The sequence below is a fragment of the Salvelinus alpinus genome, chromosome 2 (assembly GCF_045679555.1).
Source record: "Salvelinus alpinus chromosome 2, SLU_Salpinus.1, whole genome shotgun sequence".
Classification (NCBI taxonomy): domain Eukaryota; kingdom Metazoa; phylum Chordata; class Actinopteri; order Salmoniformes; family Salmonidae; genus Salvelinus; species Salvelinus alpinus.
Window position 1 is genome coordinate 76,564,157 of NC_092087.1, and position 19,328 is coordinate 76,583,484.

Sequence of the window (19,328 nt, forward strand, 5' to 3'; positions counted from 1 at the left end):
ACTTAGAAATGTCCTTGTTTGTGAAAGAGAAACACATTTTTTTGTCCTTTTAAAATAACATCAAATTGATCAGCATTAACAGTGTAGTCATTGTTAATGCTGTAAATGACTACTATAGCCGGAAACGGCAGATTTGTTCATGGAATATCTACAAAAAATCCAAAATGGCGTAGCAGTCAGACGTCTTTTGTCCTCGCCATGTCCCGTGTATATATATTTTTCTTCGCATATCTTTTAAAATATTTTTTCTAAAACTCAACTTCAAAACACTCTCATGGAACCCGCCCAATGTGGTGCGGATCTGTTTTTTTCCTAAAGTATTATTCACCTCGAATTCGAAATCCCCCAACCGAAGCCAGCCAGCTCACTAGCTACTAGCTAGTAGTCAGCTAACCACTACTAGCAGTCATCAGCTAACCTTTAGCTCAGAAAGCTCTCGCCAGTTTGTACAACGTGACTCAAACCATAGCATACCGGACCTATTTTCTCTCCATATCCCCGGATTCCTACAGCAAGCTCTGGACATTTTCACCTGGATCTTTGCAGCTAGCTAGCTGCTATCCGAGTACTGGCTAATGTCGGTCCCGGAGCAAGCACCAATTAGACTGGAGCTAGCCCATGTTAGGCCCTTTCTCCCGGCTAGCTAAAGAGGCCCATCAGCCACTCCTGGCCTACAATACCCGGACCCTTTCTACTGCCGGTACGGGGCACGGAACCCCGCCGATCCTTCATGACTGGACTACGACGTAATCTGCTCAATGGGGTTCTCAACTGGCCTCTACATCGCGACCACCCCTGAATGCCCATCCGCTAGCTGTCTAGAGCATATTGGACTGTTAGCTGTATAGATCCATCGGCCAATTTCCTGGGCCACTATACATATTTTGCTAATTGGACTTGGACCCCTCTGCTACTCGGAACCCTACTAATCCATCACGACTGGTCTATCGACGTCCAAAACAGACTTTCCTCCGTCGAGACGTCCCTCTAAGGCCCGTCTGCTAGCTTGCTAGCCCCGGTCTGCTAGCTGTCTGAATCGCCATGTCTCCAGCCAGCCCAACCACTCGCTGGACCCCAATTGATCACCCGGCTACGCATGCTTCTCCCTAATATCAATATGCCTTGTCCATTACTGTCCTGGTTAGTGATTGTCTTATTTCACTGTAGAGCCTCTAGCCCTGCTCAATATGCCATAACCTACCATTTAGTGCCACCTCCCACATATGCAGTGACATCACCTGGTTAAAACGTCTCTAGAGACAGTATCTCTCTCTCATCATTACTCAATGCCTAGGTTTACCTCCAATGTACTCACATCCTACCATACCTCTGTCTGTACGTCATGCCTTGAATCTATTCTCACGCCCAGAAACCTGCTCCTTTTACTCTCTGCTCTGAACGCACTAAACGACCAGTCCTGATAGCCTTTAGCCGTACCCTCATCCTACTCCTCCTCTGTTCCTCTGGCGATGTAGAGGTTAATCCAGGCCCTGCAGTGCCTAGCTCCACCCCTACTCCCCAGGTGCTCAAATTTGTTGACTTCTGTAACCGTAAAAGCCTTGGTTTCATGCATGTTAACATTAGAAGCTTCCTCCCTAAGTTTGTTTTATGCACTGCTTTAGCACACTCTGCCAACCCGGATGTCCTAGCCGTGTCTGAATCATGGCTTAGGAAATCCACCAAAACCCTGAAATTTCCATCCCTAACTATAACATTTTCCGAGAAGATAGAACTGCCAAAGGGGGCGGTGTTGCAATCTACTGCAGAGAGAGCCTGCAGAGTTCTGTCATACTATCCAGGTCTGTACCCAAACAATTCGAACTTCTACTTTTAAAAATTCATCTTTCCAGAAACGAGTCTCTCACTGTTGCCGCTTGCTATAGACCACCCTCTGCCCCCAGCTGTGCCCTGGACATCATATGTGAATTGATTGCCCCCCCTATCTATCTTCAGAGCTCGTGCTGCTAGGTGACCTAAACTGTGACATGCTTAACACACCGGCCATCCTACAATCTAAGCTTGATGCCCTCAATCTCACACAAATGATCAATGAACACACCAGGTACAACCCCAAATCCGTAAACACGGGCACCCTCATAGATATCATCCTAACCAACTTGCCCTCCAAATACACCTCTGCTGTTTTCAACCAAGATCTCAGCGATCACTGCCTCATTGCCTGCATTCGTAATGGGTCTGCGGTCAAACGCTCCCCTAAAACACTTCAGCGAGCAGGCCTTTCTATTCGACCTGGCCCGGGTATCCTGGAAGGATATTGACCTCATCCCGTCAGTAGAGGATGCCTGGTTATTCTTTAAAAGTGCCTTCCTCATCATCTTAAATAAGCATGCCCCATTTCAAAAAATGTAGAACCAGGAACAGATATAGCCCTTAGTTCTCTCCAGACCTGACTGCCCTTGACCAGCACAAAAACATCCTGTGGCGTTCTGCATTAGCATTGAACAGCCCCCGTGATATGCAACTTTTCAGGGAAGTTAGGAACCAATATACACAGGCAGTTAGGAAAGCTAAGGCTAGCTTTTTCAAACAGAAATTTGCATCCTGTAGCACAAACTCAAAAATGTTCTGGGACACTGTAAAGTCCATGGAGAATAAGAGCACCTCCTCCCAGCTGCCCACTGCACTGAGGCTAGGAAACACTGTTACCACTGATAAATCCACTATAAGTGAGAATTTCAATAAGCATTTTTCTACGGCTGGCCATGCTTTCCACCTGGCTACCCCTACCCCGGTCAACAGCCCTGCGCTCCCCACAGCAACTCGCCCAAACCTCCCCCACTTCTCCTTCACCCAACCCCAGATAGCTGATGTTCTGAAAGAGCTACAAAATCTGGTCCCCTACAAATCAGCCGGGCTAGACAGTCTGGACCCTCTATTTCTAAAATGATCTGCCGAAATTGTTGCAAGCCCTATTACTAAACTGTTCAACCTCTCTTTCGTATCGTCTGAGATTCCCATAGATTTAAAAGCTGCCGCGGTCATCCCCCTCTTCAAAGGGGGAGACACTCTAGACCCAAACTGCTACAGACCTATAACTATTCTACCCTGCCTTTCTAAGGTCTTCGAAAGCCAAGTTAACAAACAGATTACTGACCATTTCTAATTCCACCGTACCTTCGCCGCTATGCAATCTGGTTTCAGAGCTGGTCATGGGTGCACCTCAGCCACACTCAAGGTCCTAAACGATATCATAACCGCCATTGATAAGAGACAGTACTGTGCAGTCGTATTCATCGACCTGGCTAAGGCTTTCGACTCTGTCAATCACCACATTCTTATTGGCAGACTCTACAGCCTTGGTTTCTCAAATTATTGCCTCGCCTGGTTCATCAACTACTTCTCTGACAGAGTTCAGTATGTCAAATCGGAGGGCCTGTTGTCCGGACCTCTGGCAGTTTCTATGGGGGTGCCACAGGGTTCAATTCTCGGGCCGACTCTTCTCTGTATACATCAATGATGTTGCTCTTGCTGCTGGTGATTCTCTGATCCACCTCTATGCAGATGACACCATTCTGTATACCTCTGGCCCTTCTTTGGACACTGTGTTAACTAACCTCCAATGCCATACAACTCTCCTTCCGTGGCCTCCAACTGCTCTTAAATGCAAGTAAAACTAAATGCATGCTCTTCAACCGATCGCTGCCCGCACCTGCCCGCCCGTCCAGCATAACTACTGTGGACGGCTCTGACTTAGACTATATGGACAACTACAAATACCTAGGCGTCTGGTTAGACTGTAAACACTCCTTCCAGACTCACATTAAACATCTCCAATCCAAAATGAAATCTAGAATCGGCTTCCTATTTTGCAACAAAGCATCCTTCACTCATGCTGCCAAACATACCCTCGTAAAACTGACCATCCTACCGATTCTCGACTTCGGCGATGTCATTTACAAAATAGCCTCCAACACTCTACTCAACAAACTGGATGCAGTTTATCACAGTGCCATCTGTTTTGTCACCAAAGCCCCATATACTACCCACCACTGCGACCTGTATGCTCTCGTTGGCTGGCCCTCGCTTCATACTCGTCGCCAAACCCACTGGCTCCAGGTCATCTACAAGTCTCTGCTAGGTAAAGCCCCGCATTATCTCAGCTCACTGGTCACCATAGCAGCACCCACCCGTAGCATGCGCTCCAGCAGGTATATCTCACTGGTCGCCCCCAAAGCCAATTCTTCCTTTGGCCGCTTCTCCTTCTAGTTCTCTGCTGCCAATGACTGGAACGAACTGCAAAAATCACTGAAGCTGGAGACTCTTACCTCCCTCACTAGCTTTAAGCACCAGCTGTCAGAGCAGCTCACACATCACTGCACCTGTACAAAGCTCATCTGTAAATAGCCCATCCAATCTACCTCATCCCCATACTGTATTTATTTATTTTTCTTGCTCCTTTGCACCCCAGTATCTCTACTTGCACATTCATCTTCTGCACAATCTACCATTCCAGTGTTTAATTGCTATATTGTAATTACTTCGCCACCATGGCCTATTTATTGCCTTACCTGTCTTATCCTACCTAATTTGCTGTATATAGATTTTTCTACTGTATTATTGTATGTTTGTTTATTCCATGTGTAACTCTGTGTTGTTTTCTGTGTCGACCTGCTTTGCTTTATCTTGGCCAAGTCGCAGTTGCAAATGAGAACTTGTTCTCAACTAGCCTACCTGGTTAAATAAAGGTGAAATAAAACAAATTGGCGTACAGCGGCCAATTATCAGCGACTATCACTTTTATGTTCCAATGGCACGTTGTGTTAGCTAATCCAAGTTTATCATTTTAAAAGGCTAATTGATCATTAGAAAACCATTTTGCAATTATGTTAGCACAGCCCAAAACTGTTCTAAATAAAGAAGAAATAAAACTGGCCTTCTTTAGACTAGTTGAGTATCTGGAGCATCAGCATTTGTGGGTTCGATTTACAGGCTCAAAATGGCCAGAAACAAAGAACTTTCAACAGTGAAGAGGCGACTCCGGGATGCTGGCCTTTTAGGCAGAGGTCCAGTGTTTGGGTACTTTTGCCCATCTTAATCTTTTATTTTTATTGGCCAGTCTGAGATATGGCTTTTTCTTTGCAACTCTGAAGGCCAGCATCCCGGAGTCGCCTCTTCACCGTTGACGTTGAGACTGGTGTTTTGCGGGTACTGTTTAACTTCGTATGGGTACCTGGGACGGTAGCGTCCCACCTGGCCAACATCCAGTGAAATTGCAGCGCGCGAAATAAAAAAAATACTCAATTTAAATATTTAACATTCTTGAAAATATATGTTATACATCAAAATAAAGCTCAACTTCCTGTTAATCCAGCCGCCGTGTCAGATTTCAAAAAGGCTTTGCGGCGAAAGCAAACCATGCGATTATCTGAGGACAGCGCCTGGCATACAAAAGCATGAAAATCATATTTCAACCAGGCAGGTGCGACACAAAAGTCAGAAATAGCTATATAAGAAATGCCTTACCTTTGATCTTTGTATGGTTGCACTCACAAGACTCCCAGTTACACAATAAATGTTTGTTTTGTTCGATAAAGTCCATCTTTTATATCCATAAACCTCCATTTTGTTGGCACGTTTTGTTCAGTAATCCAATGGCTCAAAGGCAGTCACAACAGGCAGATGAAAAATCCAAATAGTATCCATAAAGTTCGTAGAAACATGTCAAACGATGTTTATAATCAATCCTCAGGTTGTTTTTAGCCTAAATAATCAATAATATTTCAACCGGACAATAGCGTCGTCAATATAAAAGAAAAACAAGAAAGGCGCACTCTCGGTCGTGCACAGGAAAAAGGTCTGGCGACTTCCCAGGGTCCACTCACTCAGTGGTCTTACACTCTCATTCTTCAGAATACAAGCCTGAAACTATTTCTGAAGACTGTTGACATCTAGTGGAAGTCATAGGAAGTGCAATTTGAGTCCTAAGTCAATGGATACTGTAATGGTATTCAATAGAAAACTACAAACATTTAAAAAAATAGCAGGCAATTTACTTTAGCACGCTTTTCATCCGGAGGTGAAAATAGTGCCCCCTACCCTAGTGAGGTTAATGAAGCTGCCAGTTGAGGACTTGTGAGGTTTCTTTTTCTTAACTAGACACTAATGTATTTGTCCTCTTGCTCAGTTGTGCACCGGGGCCTCCCACTCCTTTTTCTATTCTGGTTATGGCCAGTTTGCGCTGTTCTGTGAAGGGAGTAGTACACAGCATTGTGTATAGCCTTCATTTCTCAGAACAAGAATAGACTGACGAGTTTCAGAAGAAGGTTCCTTGTTTCTAGCCATTTTGAGCCTGTAATCCAACCCACAAATGCTGATGCTCCAGATACTCAACTATTCTAAAGAAGGCCAGTTGTATTGCTTCTTTAATCAGAACAACAGTTTTCAGCTGTGCTAACATAATTGCAAACTGGTTTTCTAATGATCAATTAGCCTTTTAAAATGATAAACTTGGATTAGCTAACACAACGTGCCATTGGAACACAGGAGTAATGGTTGCTGATAATGGGCCTCTGTACGCCTATGTCGATATTCCATAAAAAAATCTACCATTTCCAGCTTCAATAGTCATTTACAACATTAACATTATGTCTACACTGTATTTCTGATCAATTTGACAATATTTTAATGGACAAAAACAAGGACATTTCTAAGTGACCTCAAACTTTTGAACGGTGTATTTATAATGTTTTCATTACTTTACTTAGATTTGTGTGTATTTGGTAGCTGTTGTGGAATTGTTAGATATTGCTGCACTGTCGGAACTAGAAGCACAAGCATTTCGCTACACTCACAATAACATCTGCTAACCATGTGTATGTGACCAATGAAAAAATGTATTTGATTAATTACGACTAAGAAACTCTGGTATGAACTCTGAGCCCTGATCTTTCCCACTTGCTTAACTCTGACGCCACGCACCACTGAAAATGGCAACAAAAATGGTTCCTTCCGAGCTCAAAGCATGTGAACTCTCCAAGTAGACAAGTCGTTCCTCCGATCACTCCGACATGACGTGAGCGCGGCATTAGCCATAGCCCGGTCCCAGATATGTTGGTCTTGTCTTGCCCCTTCCTATGGTCCCTAAACAGATCTGGGACCAGGAACCACTTAGCCAGCCTCCCCTGGGCCTAATACAGCTCTACTACACCAATGTATGATGCTGCCTCTGTGTCCAACACCAAGCCAGTGCTTAAGTTTTTACTGGGCTTAATTCACTGGTTTAATTGCCCAATTAATGAGTGGTGAGAACCTCCGTAGCCTTTCGTTACAACGCCTGGTCATTGTTTCTAACGGGATGATACATTTCTAACAGCGCGCCACAGTGTCCTTGGGAGGACAATTTAAAAACATCTCCATCAACAGCACTGCAGACTCATAACTGCTCTCTTTTTGTACAATGGGCTGCACATGTGACAAGCTTGAGTCCGTTTTTTAAAGACAGACATCAATTGGCAGCTTTATTCAGTTGCAAGCTCTGTGCATAGAATTAGAACTAGAATTCTAGCTGTAAGGAACTGATATTGGGTTAACATTCTCATCTTCTGCTCAGTCACTGTCCGTAAGGGATACTACAGTTGATTATAACAGTGTGTGTAGATTGCTAGGGATTGTTTACCTAAGCCTCAGTGACACTGCTCTTATGTGGTTTCACAGGAAACCAATAGGAAACCATCCATTCTGCTGTCTCTGTTGTCTAATGAGAGTACTGCCTGTCTGTAACCTCAACACAGAGAGGGGGTCTTAACAGTGTTTATAGTTGTGTGTTTACATGGAGACCAGTCCGCTGAGAGAACCTGTATGAGTCTGGTATGGGTGTGAGACTGAGGAACTCAGTGGTGATTAATTTGGTGTGTGAGGTAGAGGGGATAGAGAGAGACTGAACAAGAGCGTATTGGTGGTAGTTGAGTTGTTTCAGAGAGAGAGAAAGTGTCTCTTCATGGTGATGGTCTTTGTTGTGGTCTGTTGTCTGCATTATGCTAGGTTGTAAATCTCCTTTCTGGGTGTGTGTGATCCCCCTCTCATCCTCTTTCCATGGCTCTCTGCCCTACCATTGGGCAGTAAATCACTTCATCAGATGCAGAATAAGGGGGTGAGTGTGAAAGGAGGAATATTGAAGAGAGGGAGGGATAGGGTAATCTATGTGCAGGGCCAAACAAGCTAAATACACTACTGTGTCTCTGTCACTCTCGTCTGACAGTGGAGTGGCAAGGCTCAAAGCAGAGCTGGCTGCTGTGTGAAGTGTGTCAGAATGAGGTGTGCACCACGGGCACTTTTCTTCAGTGCTCGTCTGTGTGGAGTGTGTCGGCGAGGGACAGAAGGATAGGCCCCACCCCACCTCCATCTATCTTCAGCTGTGTGTGTGTTTGAGTTAAGCTGCTGGTTTCTGGTTGCCTCAGCTGGGCCTTTTTATCTGGTCTGCTGGAGCGCTGTCAACGGGCTGGGCTGTTCCCCGGGGGATGGATGGAGGGAGGGTGTTTCTGCCGCCTGCCGTGGTCTAAGCCTGCCTGCTGCATGGGATCAGAGGGGGAGAGATGTAGGGGCCTCTGTCTGGCTTCTCCAGGCTGTGGAAGGGGGAATTAAGAAAGATAGCTGGGGTGATTGTAGATGGAGAGGAAGAGATGAAGGGGTACTGAGGGAGAAAGCGGGAAGGAAGAGGAGGGATGCAGCCAAGGCCCTCTGGCTCCTCAGCCTGCAGCTCAAACTCTGGCAGTAGGGTTGTGGTGTGGGGCTATGGCTGAGCTGTGTTGGCACTAGCAGGGTTGTGGTGGGACCAAGTTGGCAGAGCTATAATGGCACCATGTACGAGCTGTGACTGGCATAGACCTCACTGGGAGAGCTGCTTGTTGACAAATTGGTGCAGAATTGGAGAAGACAAATTGATGCTGGGAGCATTTTCCATGTTTTGAGATTTGGGTTTGTGTGCTTGGCTTGTTGAAATGGAATTGACACTTGATACATTTTACATTTTGGTCATTTAGCTGAAGTTCTTATCCAGAGCAACTTAGTTATTAGCATGGACGGTGTTTTGAAATGCTTCCTGACATTTTCTCCCCTCTCCCTTTCTTTCCTTCCCCTCTCTCCTTTTTCAGTTGGGCCTGGGCAGTAACGGTGGCAGTCCGTTTGGTGGTCAGTACGGCCAGGGGGGGACAGGGCAGGGGGTGAACCCCCAGCAGCTTCAGAACAAGGCAGCACCCCTTACCGCCGTCACCAGCGTGCCAAACCTGGTAAGTCCTCCTGTCCACACACCTAGTCTGGCACCCTATTCCCTATATACTATATATATAGTTCACAACTTTTTTTCAAGAGTGTTTCCTGATCTCTCTGTATGTTATGTGCAAATGTCAAGGCTTTGCATTGATCCTGGGACCCTCTGATGTCACTGTAGTTAGGTGCAATTATTTTGATGAGGTAGAGGTTCTTAACCATATCCCCCCCTCTTTCCTCCACCCCTCCCCAGCTCCAGCAGCAGCCCGGGCAGCAGGTGCCCTCGGTGGGCATGGTCCCCGTGCCCGGCAGTGTCTCCATCTCTGGCCCCACGGCCGACCCGGAGAAGCGCAAACTGATCCAACAGCAGCTGGTGCTCCTGCTCCACGCCCACAAGTGCCAGCGGCGCGAGCAAGCCAATGGGGAGGTGCGGGCCTGCGCCCTGCCACACTGCCGCACCATGAAGAATGTCCTCAACCACATGACCCACTGCCAGGCCGGCAAGTCCTGCCAGGGTCAGTACTGGGGGGGGGGGGGGCAAGGTCTGGCACTGTGGCTAATGGAGGGTGGGGACACATCCTCGGTGTGGAGTAGCACCATGGCTGGGTCGTTGAGGCCAGGGTTTCTCTCTCCCCCTGTCTCCATTGTTAAGTTCATGTTTTAAGTATCCCTATATTTCTGTTATTACGGGGCTATCACTCAGTCAAGAGTGCGCCTGCGCAGGGAGTCTGGTTGTCGATGGACCTAGCCTGGAGTGTAATGGCTACCTTTGAGTGTGTTCATACGGTATAGTAAACTTTGTTAAACTGGAACCTTGTCGTTGTGTCATTTCAAGTTAACATCCATCACTCCTCCCTCCCTCCACTCGTCCTGTCTGACTTCTCTCCAAGGTGCTCCTAGTAACACAGAAGGCCAGACGCTCTCCTTCACTCCATAACGGTCACACCACGCATCTTTGCCTAATCTGGTCACGCCACTGGGGATTTCCAGTTCTGCACCTCGAATGCTACTTTCCCACTCTCTCCCCTTTTCTCTTTCCCTCACAATTCTTTTTCTTTCTTTCCCTTCATTCTCTAGTTTTATTTTCTCTTTCATGGCTTTAATGGAAAATTCCCCTCCAGCCTCCCTCTCATTTATGTCTGGCCTGGTATGCTGTCTGGTTGAAGTGTCATATGAAGCCAAACACTTGTGCATGCCAAGTCGTTGGTTCTTCGTGTCTCTGCCAGCTCATTTCCTTCGGCTACCCGCCACCCAAATAATCAGCACGAACGTTCCTCTTCAGAGTAATTGTTCCTTTTTCTCAGATCTAAAGTAAATGGAATTGTATTTTCTTAGGTGATTCTGGTGCTTGGATTGGCTTGTTTTGAGAATTCCACACAGAATTTAAGCAAACTGTTGCTAAACTCTTATTATGATAGGGGTTGTGTATTGAATCTGTAATAAGAAATTCATTTTGAGATATATTTTTTATTTATTTATTTAATACTCAAACAGTCTTGCCATGTTGGTGTATTCCCAAATAGTTATGTATTCATACTTCTCTACACCGCTTCGAGCAATTTATTCACTTAGCTGTCACTTTCATGTAAAGTTGCCTTTAGTTCTAGACTCCCTCTTCTCCTGCCCCAGGGCTTGCCCAGGGCTAGTGGCAGCAGCAGGCACATCAGTCGGGGTCATCTTCAGTTGGGCGAAAACGTTTTAAAACATTCTGAAATGTGGAGGTACTACTTGAATTTGTCCAATAACAATTGCTGGATTCTAGTTTACCGTTGCAAAATGTTTTGTTACTGTGTGCCCTACTGACAGGATCCAGGGCTCTCTGTTAGCCAATTTGGGATCTCTGCTCTGGAGAATAGAGGGAACCTAATATGTCTGCTACAAAACCAGGAGAAACATGTTTTGTTGTTTCTTGTTCTCTCCCTAATGAGGCCAATGACGAAATCCTGAATTTGCCCAATTCTTTTTTTCTTCTTCTGTTGAACAGGGCCCTGGGACTCTATATTAACCAGTTAGCCAACACTGCCAGGTACAGATTCCAGAACCAAAAAGAACACGTTGTTTTGGTTGTGGTTCTCTTCTTCTGCCTCCCAAGGCCAAATGCAGTAGACTCTTCCCAGTCTGAATTATCCCTGTGAGATCGCTGGTATGATAACCAGGCCTTTGGGGAGTCTCTGGTTTCTCCTCAATTTCTCGTTCGGCCTCTGTGTTATAACAAGCCAAGACTTATTGTTTAAGGCCTTGCTGCTCTGTGTTGCTTTGGAAGGCCTGGATGCTGTTGGCACTAATACACTCTTGCTCTCTTAAAGTGCATTTTGTACTCATGTCAGAGATAATATATGCTCCTCTTCCTGGTCAATGTAGAATATGAAAGTCTGGGGTTATATAAATATTGGTTGTTGCTTTTTGTTTTGGGAGCCAGTGGTGGTTGTCTAACTTTGTGTGTTCCTTGTGCTCTTCGGTTTACCGTCTGTAGTTGCTCACTGAATACACAAAGATGGTGCCGTACTGTGTGGCCTCCAGGTTGCGAGGTCTAATCCAACCTGGCTAATATGTGATTATTTTGGCATTTATTTGTACTTTATTTTCACAATGTATCCGCTATCATTTCTTATAACCGACAATAACTTTTGAACATCAGATCGGCAGTTACTTAGGCCAAATCCGGCTTCAACTTCGACTCATCTGCCCTGGACTCTTTCTGTAATTCCGACCCAATTTTCGGGGTATCCAAGTGAAAACGTCGGCGTTAGAGACGAGAGGGGGAGTATTTGCGCGATTAAGGTGAAGGGAAAACTGCCCCCCTCTTCCCTCCATTCTACTGGCCACTTGATAATAAGATGGATGACTGCCGACCGCGGCTTTGCTACCAACAGAATTCTTAATTGCTGTTATCGTGACTGTTGTATACATTCCACCTCAGAACAAGAAAAATAACAAGCTGGAACTTAAACTATGCGAGGCCATAAACAAGCAGGAAAACTTGCACCCAGAGGCTGCTTTCCTTGTTGCTGCCGCTTTTTATCTTTTAGTTTGCATCATTAACCTCTACAGGATCGGTGTCCTGACAATAGTTCCTCAACGTAGCCTAATTGAAAAATCTTTCCAGCTCTCTTCCTTTCGATAACCACTCTGAATGAAAGGGGGGGGAAATGTCATGCTCTGATCCGGTAGAAACTTCAAAAATCCACTGCTGATTACGTCTTATCTCTTGCGCAAATAGCCTACAGCTGTGTCTGTCCGGAGTTCACTGGGACGGAAACTCTGAGGGCCCAGAGTATTTTATGCAAGTTTGCTAGCACAAGCTTCTTCCAGAACAAGTTAATAGTTGATACGATGTTTGAAGTTCCTTGCAGACAAGCTATGCGTAGCCAATGTGGTTTTATAGGATTTTGATTTTTATCATGATGTTTTCTACCTGTTTGCTGCAATGATTTTATTTGTTGGCTTCTTATGTAGGCTATTCTTACATATTCTCATGTGGAAAAGCCTACGTAGGACAAAGTGAAATTACAGCACCGCATAGCTGAACACCGCAGCTCAATCAGGTGTAAGAACATTGACTATCCAGTAGCAGCTCACTTTGTTGAAGCTAACCATCCAATCTCCTCCCTCAAATACACAGGCATTGAGCATGTTACTCTACCAAGGAGAGGAGGTAACCATCGAGAGCCAACTACTAGTAAGGGAGGCTTACTGGATATCCCATCTAAAAACATTGACCACCTAGTGGTCTGAATATTGATCTCAGGCCCTTCTTATGAACAATTCTCTCTTTTAGGGACAAGTTTTATGAATTGATATATTCTTTCTACAACTTATTAGCGTACACCTAATATGTTCCCCCTGTTGATGCTTATTATGCATTAAGGTTGAACCAAAAGATTACATGTAACAAATATAAATGAAATGGGAAACCAATAACTATGTGACATTGAATTAAACAATGTATGTTGATGCGAATATAATGTACAATATTAAATTGTTTGCATAGGATAACAATAGCCTAATATATTTAATATGCCATACACTATTGATTTAACAGTTTCACTCAATTCATTTCTAAATAACTCTAATAATTGACACATCCTGTTTGTTTACATAACCTGGTTCAAGTATTCATGACATGACCCTGAAGAAGGCACAGTGACGCTGAAACGTTGGTGATTTACCCTATAGATTATCTATGTAGTGTGCGACTCTCTCTTATAGTTTATTCGCCTTTAGTCAGCACCTCAACACAAAATCATTTTTCTGGGTGTGTGCCAGCTCATGTTTTCTATTCTACATATTGGCAATGGAAGTTACTTTTAGATTTGTATCATTATAATTTAGATAGAATTATGATTAACCACATGATGTTGATTTAGACGTATGAAAACTTTATAACTGAAATGAAACTGTTCATATAAAAATCATAACTGGCAAGCAGAGCAGTGGAAATGGTACGCTAACTTATCACTCCAAATGGAAAGAAGCAACCCCACACATGAATGGTCTCAAGATGCTTTACTGTTGGCATGACACAGGACTGATGGTAGCGCTCACCTTTTTTCCAGGTGCCCCAAACAATCGGAAAGGGGATTCATCAGAGAAAATGACTTTACCCCAGTCCTCAGCAGTCCAATCCCTGTACCTTTTGCAGAATATCAGTCTGTCCCTGATGTTTTTCCTGGAGAGAAGTGGCTTCTTTGCTGCCCTTCTTGACACCAAGCCATCCTCAACGTCTTCACCTCACTGTGAGTGCAGATGCACTCACACCTACCTGCCTGCTGCCAGGCTTCCTCAGCAAGCTCTGTACTGGTGGTGCCCCGATCCCGCAGCTGAATCAACTTCAGGAGACGGTCCTGGAGCTTGCTGGACTTTCTTGGGCGCCCTGAAGCCTTCACAACAATTGAACCGCTCTCCTTGAAGTTCTTGATGATCCGATAAATGGTTGATTTAGGTGCAATCTTACTGGCAACAATATCCTTGCCTTTGAAGCCCTTTTTGTGCAAAGCAATGATGACGGCATGTGTTTCCTTGCAGGTAATCATGGTTGCCAGAGGAAGAACAATGATTCCAAGCACCACCCTCCTTTTGAAGCTTCCAGTCTGTTATTTGAACTCAATCAGCATGACAGAGTGATCTCCAGCCTTGTCCTCGTCAACACTCACACCTGTGTTAATGAGCGAATCACTGACATATTGTCAGCTGGTCCTTTTGTGGCAAGGCTGAAATGCAGTGGAAATGGTTTTGGAGGATTCAGTTAATTTGCAAGGCAAAGAGGGACTTTGCAATTAATTGCAACTCATCTGATCACTCTTCATAACATTCTGGAGTATATGCAAATTGCCAGCATACAAACTGAGGCAGCAGACTTTGTGAAAATTAATATTTGTGTCATTCTCAACTTTTGGCCATGACTGTACACAAGCACACACTCACGTATAATCATCACATATGCTGCTGCTACTCTGTCATATATCCTGATGCCTAGTGACCTCTATATCTACTGCTATCACTCCAGAATCCCTGCACATTGTAAATATGATATTCAAACTGGCCCTGTATATACACTGCTCAAAAAAATAAAGGGAACACTTAAACAACACAATGTAACTCCAAGTCAATCACACTTCTGTGAAATCAAACTGTCCACTTAGGAAGCAACACTGATTGACAATAAGTTTCACATGCTGTTGTGCAAATGGAATAGACAAAAGGTGGAAATTATAGGCAATTAGCAAGACACCCCCAATAAAGGAGTGGTTCTGCAGTTGGTGACCACAGACCACTTCTCAGTTCCTATGCTTCCTGGCTGATGTTTTGGTCACTTTTGAATGCTGGCGGTGCTTTCACTCTAGTGGTAGCATGAGACGGAGTCTACAACCCACACAAGTGGCTCAGGTAATGCAGCTCATCCAGGATGGCACATCAATGAGAGCTGTGGCAAGAAGGTTTGCTGTGTCTGTCAGCGTAGTGTCCAGAGCATGGAGGCGCTACCAGGAGACAGGCCAGTACATCAGGAGACGTGGAGGAGGCCGTAGGAGGGCAACAACCCAGCAGCAGGACCGCTACCTCCGCCTTTGTGCAAGGAGGAGCACTGCCAGAGCCCTGTAAAATGACCTCCAGCAGGCCGCGAATGTGCATGTGTCAGCATATGGTCTCACAAGGGATCTGAGGATCTCATCTCGGTACCTAATGGCATGAACTTGACTAGCCTGCACTGAGCCCTGACCTCAACCCCATCGAACACCTTTGGGATGAATTGGAAAGCCGACTGCAAGCCTGGCCAAATCGTCCAAAATCAGTGCCTGACCTCACTAATGCTGTTGTGGATGAATTGAGTGTTCCAACATCTTCTGGGAAGGCTTTCCACTATTGTGGAGGCTGTTATAGCAGCAAAGGGGGAACTAACTCCATATTAATGCCCATGATTTTTGAATAAGATGTTCGATGGTGTCCACATACATTTGGTCATGTAGCATACTTCTCGTGTTTATTTCATTTTGTTCTACCTTGTTATTGATTACTACATTGTTGGGTTTAGTGCTTGAAAGGCATGTGACATTAAGCATGTGTTACAGGTGGTGTAATGCTGTATTCCCTCTGCTCTTCCTTTCCCCTCTGTAGTGGCTCACTGTGCGTCATCCAGACAGATCATCTCACACTGGAAGAACTGTACGCGGCACGACTGTCCTGTCTGCCTGCCGCTAAAGAACGCCAGTGACAAGAAGAACCAGCAACGTGAGTAGTACCCACACACACTGATCTAGGATCAGTTTCCTGACTCCCCATATATCAACCATTAGGGTGTAAATCCAAAACTGAACTCAGATCAGTGACTAGAGACCACATCATCCTACTCAATGAGTACTTCATCATCCATAAGACACCGCCACCTGTAGGATATTTATATCCTAGCCTTGTGTTCCTCTAGCTTGGTCTTAGATATGTTTGTGCTGTCTTGCCAATGACCGTAGATCTAGGCAAGACGGCACAATCAGATCTGGGACCAGGCTAGCGTTCCACAGGGCTGGCTGTGAACAGCTCGATGAGCAAGAGTGGACTCCTGCTGGGCTTGTAATCCGAGACGCAGGAGGGAGAGGGGGATGGAGGCATGGAGGGTGTGTGGCTGTCCTGCTGAGCGATTGGCTGGTGGACTGATGATTCATTTAAACCCCCCCAGATGACTGCCTGCCTCCATGGATGCTTTTTCTCTCTTTCTCCTTTCTTGTTCTCACTCTGTTAATTGCTCCCTCTCTCTCCATCGCTTTGCCTTACTCTGCTTTCTTGTTTTTTCCCTTTGCTCTTTTACTCCTTCTTTCTCTCGTTCTCCGCTTGCTCATTCTCTCTCCCTCTGCTCAGCATCTTTCATCACTCTGTTCTTCAGAAAGTTTGTTTCTCTCTGCCTGATTCACATGCTGGAAAGCACAATGGCACCACTGACTACTCCTGCCAGTGTAAATAGCAAGCAGCGTTTCAGTTCGCTCTCCTCTGATTTTTGTTGTCTTATTATGCGTCCCAAATTGCACCCTATTCCCTACATATACCAGGGCCCATAGTGCACTATAGGGAATAGGGTGCCATTTGGGATGCAGGCTTAGAGTAGTATGTTGGCTGATTTTACACATGTAATACCCCCTGAAGGAATTTCTACTGCTCTTGTGTCACAATGTGGTTAAACCACTACGATTAGAACCATATCTGCTGTTTCACACGGCTATCTCATGGCAAGTAAAGTTCCAAGAATAAATATCAATCAAGTTATGAAAGCTTTGTGTATGTGTGTGCGCTGATTGTGTGTATACATGAATGTGTGCCTACATGACCGTGTGTATATTTGTGTTTGATTACATTGTATAGGACTATAGCTTACAGCATATGTTTACATTGTCAAATCAATCAAAATCAATGTTAACTAGAATCTCTCTCCCCCCTCCAGCCTTGCTGAGTTCCCCCAACGCTGCCCTCCAGAACTCCCTGGCCTCTGTGGTCTCTGGCCCCCCCAGCGCCCCCTCCCTCAACACCCCCACCCCCATTGACCCCTCCTCCATGCAGAGGGCCTATGCCGCCCTGGGCCTGCCGTACAGCAACCAGACCCCCACCCCCGGTCAGACCCCCCCAGGGGAACAGAACGCTACCCAGGGGCAGCATCCACAGCTGATGAGACCCATCAATGCACTAGGTGAAGAGTGGTTTTGTATAGCAGGGCTGTGTTCATTAGGACACTCCACAGAAGACATTTGGAAATGTTTTGGAATGGAAAATGGGAATTAGTGTTTTCTTATTGGACCAGGTCAGGTGGTCGCCCTGGGCCACCCTGTTTCAATCAATTTTCTGTTTGCTGCCTAATGAGTACGATCCCAGGTGTGTCAGTTTGGGAGAAGTGTTTGATTAAGAGACCATAGTTTAGTCAGTCTCCATTGGACCTTGCTCAACAGGTTTTATTGTTTAGGTAACTGTCTAGTAACAGTTTCTACTTAATTTAACTGCGTAAACATTAAAGCGTGTGTGTGCGCTTCTGTCTTGTCTGACGAGACGTGTGTGTGTATAATACAATCTTAACTTGCGTCTAGACACATACAGATTCTAACTTGCCGTGTCTCTGTTTCTCCAGGTAACCAGATGGCTCTGGGGGGCGGGGCGATGGGCGTGGCCTCGTCAGATCAGACCAACCTGCACTCAGACTCTCTCAACGCCAACAAGTGAGTCTCAGCAAACATACATCATGTCTAGGAGCTGTGCCAAGGAATTGATTGATTAAATAAGTGGTTATTCAAAAAAAACTGTTGCTTTAGCTGAGAGGAAACCGATCAAGTGACAAACATGAAAGTAGGCGTATAGCACGATCATGGATAATAAGTCAATACATTTAGCTGTATTGAAGATTCTCTCACACAGGTTCCTATATGAATTGACTTGTTGACACAGCACCAGACTTAATTTAATTGTAAATCCTCATGAGCTTTTGTTCAGGCCTATGTAAGATGTTTCCCCTTGTCCTAATCTCCCCCTCTCCTCCCCATGTCAGTCAGCTGCTGTCCGACGGGTCAGGTGTTGGCTCCATGGGAGGTAGCCTGCCCACCGCCGCCCCCCTCTCAGCATCGGGAGTCAGGAAGACCTGGCATGAACACGTCACTCAGGACCTCCGCAACCACCTCGTCCACAAACTGTACGTCCAGATGGCTGCAGTGGGAAAACGACCATAGAAAACTGTTAAAATACTCTTATCTCAATGGAATACTCAACACAAGTCTCTCAGTCGTGGTTCAGTTCCAAAGCAGTGGTTTTGTATTGTGACTCACCGGGAGCCGTTAGCTGTATTGTCACCCACCACACAAACAACTTCCTAGTCACAACCACCCACATCCACTTATATCAGAAGCTCTGTAATGAGAAAGTCATGTTCTTAAGGTGACATAAGCAGTGAACCACTTGAAAAGATTCTAGAGACTCCGAGTCCTTCCCATGTTCATTAGTTTGTTTATTCAATGCCTCTGCTCTCTCCCTCTACTTCTTTCTGTTCAGAGTACAAGCCATTTTCCCCACCCCAGATCCGGCAGCTCTAAAGGATAGGCGGATGGAGAACCTGGTGGCATACGCTAGGAAGGTCGAGGGGGACATGTACGAGTCTGCCAATAGCAGGGTACGACACACACACGCACACACACACAAGCTAGGAAGGTGGAGGGGTACAGGGCATTCGGAAAGTATTCAGACCCCTTTCCACATTTTGTTACATTACAGCCTTATTCTAAAATGGATTAAGTTGTTTTTTCCTCATCAATCTACACACAATAGCCCATAATGACAAAGCAAAAACAGATTTTTAGGAATGTTTGCAAATGTTTTAAAAATAAACACATTTTCAGACCCTTTACTCAGTACTTTGTTGAAGCACCTTTGACAGCGATTACAGCCTCAAGTCTTCTTGGGTATGACGCTACAAGCTTGGCACACCTGTATTTGGAGTTTCTCAAAAATGTTCTCTGCAGGGCCCCTCGATCTGTCAAGTTGGATGGGGAGCGTTGCTGCACAGCCATTTTCTGGTCTCCAGAGATATTTGATTAGGTTCAAGTTCGGGCTCTGGCGGGTCACTCAAGGGCATTCAGAGACTTGTC

General features: G+C 45.4%; 1 protein-coding gene across 5 annotated transcripts in view; it reads left to right on the forward strand.

Annotated features, from left to right (window-relative positions):
- The window catches only part of LOC139567772 (CREB-binding protein-like), a 70,228-nt gene that overhangs the window by 29,812 nt on the left and 21,088 nt on the right, over positions 1 to 19,328 (forward strand). For all 5 annotated transcript variants that reach the window (XM_071389260.1, XM_071389257.1, XM_071389258.1 and 2 more), the window contains exons 3-9: positions 9,111 to 9,245; positions 9,479 to 9,740; positions 15,838 to 15,951; positions 17,150 to 17,392; positions 17,825 to 17,912; positions 18,239 to 18,379; positions 18,736 to 18,853. In XM_071389260.1, the coding sequence (XP_071245361.1) occupies positions 9,111 to 9,245; positions 9,479 to 9,740; positions 15,838 to 15,951; positions 17,150 to 17,392; positions 17,825 to 17,912; positions 18,239 to 18,379; positions 18,736 to 18,853 (1,101 nt within the window). The remainder of the gene's footprint in view (positions 1 to 9,110; positions 9,246 to 9,478; positions 9,741 to 15,837; positions 15,952 to 17,149; positions 17,393 to 17,824; positions 17,913 to 18,238; positions 18,380 to 18,735; positions 18,854 to 19,328) is intronic.